The 6,087-nt window shown below is 51.4% G+C and overlaps 1 protein-coding gene across 2 annotated transcripts in view; it reads left to right on the top strand.

Annotated features, from left to right (window-relative positions):
- TOE1 (target of EGR1, exonuclease) overlaps positions 1-5,934 on the top strand; it is a 10,109-nt gene extending 4,175 nt beyond the window's left edge. For both annotated transcript variants that reach the window (XM_032804536.2, XM_075067569.1), the window contains 4 exons: positions 672-830; positions 1,964-2,223; positions 3,378-3,549; positions 4,941-5,934. In XM_032804536.2, coding sequence (XP_032660427.1) covers positions 672-830; positions 1,964-2,223; positions 3,378-3,549; positions 4,941-5,798 — 1,449 coding nt within the window. In that variant the 3' untranslated portion in view covers positions 5,799-5,934. The remainder of the gene's footprint in view (positions 1-671; positions 831-1,963; positions 2,224-3,377; positions 3,550-4,940) is intronic.
- Positions 5,935-6,087: the final 153 nt, after the last annotated feature.

The raw sequence follows: 6,087 nt of genomic DNA on the forward strand, positions 1-6,087 counted from the left end.
TTTACCCAGAACCACCCGCAACAATGATTTTTGCCCCATCAGGCACTGGGATCTCAACCGAGAATTCCAAGGGGCGGGGGAGACTGCAGGAACTATGGGATAGCTACCCACAGTGCAACGCTTCAGAAATCGATGCTAGCCTCGGACCATGGACGCACACCGCCGAATTAATGTTCTTAGTGTGGCCTCGTGCACTCAACTTTATACAATCTGTTTTACAAAACTGGTTTATGTAAAGTTGGAATAATCCTGTAGTGTAGACATAACCTTAGTTAAAAGTTAGTGACTTAACTAAAGGAGCCTTTCATGTGATGCTGCTGGTTCTCAGTGGCTGGCTGTGCTAGAGATAGATGTGCCAGTAGTGCTGTTGTTTTAGGGCACACTTCTGTAGGCAGCAGAGTTTCTGCTGCAAGGGGCTCAGAGTGAGGAGCCCAGCATCAGCTCTCGCTGAAGTCAAAAGGCACTTGGTACACTGTGGGAGGTCTGAGTCCCTGGCTGGAGTAGGCGGGTAGAAGGTGAGTGGTGGGAGATGTTGCTTTAAGTTCCCATGTCTTGTTTCCAGTCCCAGCTGCTAGTGAAACAGCTGCTTAGGAGTCCCAGCCCATGGCTGTTCGCTGTATGACTTGTCTTACTGGCATGTCTAACTTTCTCCTGTTGATTTGTCTCTTCAGTCTGAGAATACGTACCTCTCTCAAATCTACAACCTGACCCTGCTGTGTATGGAGGAGTATATCATCGAACCGCAGTCAGTTCAGTTTCTGGTGCAACACGGCTTTGACTTCAACAAACAGTACTCGCAGGGGATTCCCTACCACAAGGGCAATGACAAGGTACCTATATGCACTGGGGAGATTCCCTGCCACAAGGCCCCTCTTTCTATCCTCCAGATCACGGTAAGTAAAGGGGAGCTCTGCTCTAGCGGCTGCTCAGGTACAGCCCTCCCCGCTGGAGAAGGAAATCTGTTCCCCAGCCCTGTCTGCTCCAGGCAGTCACAAGGGGAGATCCTTCGGGTTTCAGAGCTGGGGCTACATGATGTTTGAGAGCGAGATGGAGGTGGATTGTGCTGATCCAGTACAGAGGTCCAAACTACTTCTTTCTCTTCTTCGCATGGCTGATGTAAAAGAGCAACAACTAGAATTTTACGAGTTAGATGGTTAAGCCAGGTAATTGCGTCTGAGTAGCAGGGTGTATTGCTGTGATGCCTCCTTCATATTTGTGAATTGAGCATTGAGTTCTTCTATGTTCCATCATCTGTTCTGAGTGACAACAGTCGCACACCAGAGGGTCTTTAATTTTCCATTTGTACAGCAAGTATCCGCATCTGCGATGGCTTGGGCGGATGTGGTTTACGGTTGCTCATGAGCTTTGTGGGAGATCAAAGCCAGGGATCTTCTGTGTTGAGTCTTTCACAAGGTGTGTGTTTGTGACTTCTTCTGATCTCCATTCAGCCTTCCAAGCTTCACCGGGGTTGAAGTTGCATTCTTGAAGATTGGGGCCAAAAGGGCTTACATGACTTTAAGCAGTGGTAAGGGATGTTGTTAAGGCCCTGGTGGATGGGAAGACGTTCATTTTCCATGATCCTCTGGAATTCCTGGGCTGATGTGCAGAAATGCCTTGTGGGTTGAGTAGTGCTGCTAGGGGCTAGCTAATCCCCAGAGCCAGGAGAGGGTGCTGAAAGGCATGGCATGGGGATCCTGACTGCACTGTCTGTCCTCCAAGTGGCTTCACTTCTCTTCTCCCCTCACATCCAGCCTGCATCTTGCTAGGAGCCACTTTCCCCATGCTGCTGGGCCATCCCCCTGTCCAGAATGAGCAGTGGGTGGCTCTTGCCCCAGTAACAGAGGCTGGGGTACAAGGGCTCCCTGGCATAGGGCGCACAGTGGCTATATTGAAGGGAGCCAGTGGGTAAGTGCAGCTGGATGGGCAGATTGAGGCTCGCTGACCTTAACCCTTGCGTTACCAGGGCAATGAGAATCAGAGCCAGAATGTTCGTGCTTTCTTCTTGGAGCTGATCCGAGCAAAGAAACCCCTCATTCTGCATAATGGCCTGATCGATCTGGTGTTCCTGTACCAGTGCTTCTACGCCCACCTCCCTGATAATCTTGGCACCTTCACCGCTGACCTTTCGGAGATGTTCCCAGCTGGGATATACGATACCAAATACGCCTCTGAGTTCGAGACCCGCTTTGTAGCCTCCTATCTGGAGTACGCCTACAAGAAATGGTATGTGACACTTCATGCACTTTGAGGGCTTGGGGGGAGGTTTGCTGGCTTCCAGACACAAACAGATGTGAGTCTTTCTAAACTGCCCTGCTCACACATCCCATAGAGATGATCATGTGTTTGTGTGCCTCTCCCCTGTTGTTCCAGCCTAAGGATGGTGGCAGGAGGACAAGCTCTGATTTCCTTAGAGCTCAGGTGGAGAACAAGCACCAGGAAGACAAACATCTAAGCAAGGAAGATGCTGTCTCTGCAGATTCCCCTTATTAAATAATCCGGCAGAGGAGTCAGTGCAGCTATTAATGGAATTGAAAATATTGGTGTTAAAATCAGACTGGTTGCTGATGGCCCTTCCGCTGGCATGGCAAACAGGTGTCAGCTCTCCAGTACTAGGGCACTTTCTCTGCTGTGACCTTCCCTTTAACCACAACTATCGTGTCTCACTTTCCCACTGAGGAGCGCGTGCTCCTTGTTCTGGGGTGTAAGCGTTCCCCTCTTCATCCCACCCAGAATTCCCTCCTGCTGGGGGTATTTCCTGGCAGACTTGAGTTGGAAGCAGCCACGTACATCGGTCGCGTCTGTCTCTACCATAGCTAAAGGCCCCCGTTCTGCAGTTGTTACACACTCTGACCTCTGCTTTAGCTGCATTAGGAATCTGGCCCTGAAGCAGATGACTGGCAGTGGTGCAGCCCACCTGACCCTCTCCCCTGAACTTCACTCAGTGGTTTTAAAGCTGTTTTTAGCACTTGTTTTGGGAACCAGGAGGCAAGAACTGCAGGAATCTGCTGGATAGGCCCTAGGTCAGCTCGTTGACTCTCCTGTTTTCCATTCTGAGGCATCTCTTCTCCCCTCCAGGCAGAACTCCTCCTGACTCTAATGGAGGTCATCCAAACCAAGACCTGATCCCTTAAGTTCTTCCTGTGCTGTGTCAGAGTTCTGCATGCTCCTTCTGAGCAGCTTTAGCCAAGTGCCCCGAGATGGCAGCACATGGAAGGAACCCTTCTTTAGGTCCAGAGAGAAGGAACTATTATTAAACGTGCCTCATGACGAGGAAAATAAATTGTGAAAAGCTGTCTCTGAGAACAGTTTCCTTGAGACTTCCCTGCTCTGCCCTGGGCTTTCTGCAAAGAGCCTAACTGAATCTTTGTGTGTTCCAGCAAACGAGAGAATTGCAAGCGGAAGGATTCCAGCAGCCAGCACCTATCCATTGAGTTTTGTAACTACCCCGCAAGCATGTCTCCGTACATAGACTATCGCTACTGCTCCCTGGCAGACACTGATCACAGTGTGGCAGATACAAATAAGGTCCAAGTCTGCGAAAAATTCTCGGTGAGTAGTATTAGCACCTAGTGCTGCAGACACAAGTGCATACAAAATAAATGGGGTGGGGGAGGGAGACTGGGACCTTCCGGTCACCCAGTCTCACAATACAATGACACTGAAAGGAAGCAAATTCAACACTGAAAAGGAAACAGTTAGCCTTTGGAATTCACTGCCACAGGTTGAGGCCATAAGTTCTGTTGATTGAGGAAGGGATTAGTCACTTGTATGGCTAAGAGGAGTATCACTGACGAACTCTTCTGGAAGGGATATAAACACACTTGCTTGAGGGAACAAGCCAGCCTCTGACTAATGGGGGTTAAAAGAATTTCTATAGACAGTTTATCCCACAGCTGCCTCCAGAATGGTTTCTAATACCTTCCTGTAGGCAGAAGGAACTGTCCGCAAGCTACTGAACAAGCTGACCCACTGGCCTGAGCTAGTATACAGACTCCTGTACTCTGGATCAAATTCATTTCTTGGTGCAACTCTACTGAAGCACAAGCTCCAGTGTGACTGTGGCTAAGGCTACGTTTTAGTCACGGTTATTTTTAGTAAAAGTCATCGACAGGCCACAGGCCATAAACAAAACTTCACAGGCCTGTGACCTGTCCATGACTTTTACTAAAAATACCTGTGGTGACTAAAACAGATGGGGAGCTGTGGGTGTTCTGGGGGGAGGAGGGAGGGGTGGTGCAGGACCCTGCTGGTGCTGGGGGGAGGGTTGGTGGGGCTGTTAGGGGCTTCCTACCTGTCTCTGCATTCCTGCAGCTCCTAGGCAGTATAGGGGCTGGGGGGAACTGCAGCCAATGGGAGGTGTGGGGCAAGGCGTGCAGGCAGCATGTGGCACTGAGCCCCCTGGCCCCTCTGCCACCTAGGAGCTGCAGGGCTATGCCGGTAGGTGCCAGGAAGCCCCCCAGTCTGAGGTATGGGCCCCCCCCTAGCCCTCAGAACCCTCTCACACACCCAAACTGCTGGTGGCCCAGGGGCTGCCTGGTTCAAGCAGCCCCTGAGTCAGCACCAGCCACTGCTGAAGTCAGGGAATCCATGACTTCCGTGACAGACTCGCAGCCTTAACCATGGCCACTTTCCAGTGTGTTTAAGGAAGACATAATCCCACCATGCACATTCACATATCTAGCTTTCTTTGTGCAGAGCACTTCCTAAAGAGAATCCCTTCCTGGCCTCTCCCTGGTTGTCAGCCATTCTGTAAGCCATCAGGAAGGATCACTGGTGGTCAGACCACACCCTGAACTGCTGCTGTGCCTGGAGGAGAGGGAGCCAGGCTAGGAGAAATGCCCAGTGCAGCTGATGCTGCTTCTCCCCACTCATTGGGTAACGTAGCTGTAAACATGAAGCTTGTTCCTGTTGCTGCTTATGGCGTGTGCCTCTCTCACTAGGCCTACGGCTGGTGTCCCAACGGGGTGAAGTGTTCCCGGTCTCACAACATCGACCTCATTATTGATGAGGATGAGAAGTTTAAAGAGGAGAAGCGGAAGAAGCGGAAGCAGAGGTGGAGGCGCCGGAAGAATGCAGAGGAGTCCATGAAAGAGTCTGAGCCGGGAAGTCCGGGAAGGGGGAAGGACATGGAGGTGACTCAGAATGGGGAGGACGGGCCTCCACGCAAACAAAGCTGCCCTGGCAGTCTGGCTGCTGGGATGGTCCCCACTTGTGCAGAGCCAGCAGGGAACAGTTCCAGTGAGGAGGGCCCCCTGCTGGAGGTGGAGAGTTCGATTGACATGGAGCGTGAGCCTGGCTCTGACAGTGCAACAGACGTCAAGATGGAGGATGATCTGGGGGGTGCTACAGACCAGGTGAGCAGCACTCACCCAGCTGCCCCCCCAGTAGAAACAGATGTCAGTCTCGCTGCCAGAGGAAACTTCTTGGACAGCGGCCAAGTGAAAGGGCAGCAGGTGGGCACTGAGGAGCGAGGCTCAACTGTCCACTCACTGAGCTGTTCTGAAACTAAACCCCCATCCTCTGCCAGGCAGCACACGGCATCCCAGGAGAGCCGCTCGGAAGGGGGCATTCACCGAGCCGGCTTTGATGCCTTCATGACTGGCTATATCATGGCCTACGTCTGGATGCTTAAGAAAAGAGAGGGCAACGACACTGGCTCTGGGCCATGGCTGCCAGACTGTCACAATAAGTTGTATCTCAGTGGGAAATCGGTGCCACTTCAGATAGTGAAGAGTTTGTTTTCAAAATCCTCCAAAGCCCACAGCCAGAAAATGAAGCTGGCCTGGGCTAGTGGCTAGAACTGGGAGACTCTTGTTTTGTGTTTTCCTCCAGCACTTGGAGGCTTTTCACTTGGTACATGAAGAGTTTAGCAGGAGGGGAGCAAGTTCTTAGTCATGTTTTATTTCTGTACAATTAAATTGCACCCTGCCTGAATTCCCATATCATCTTCCTTACCCAGGGGCAGCAGCGTGGTGAGTCTGACACTGCATTGGCTGGCTCCTGCTTTTAGTGGGGTGGGGGCTCTGTTCTAACACTGACATGACTTTCACCAGTTCGATGGCCTGGGGCTGCATCTTTCAAGAACCA

This window comes from Chelonoidis abingdonii, chromosome 7 (genome assembly GCF_003597395.2).
Source record: "Chelonoidis abingdonii isolate Lonesome George chromosome 7, CheloAbing_2.0, whole genome shotgun sequence".
NCBI lineage: Eukaryota > Metazoa > Chordata > Testudines > Testudinidae > Chelonoidis > Chelonoidis abingdonii.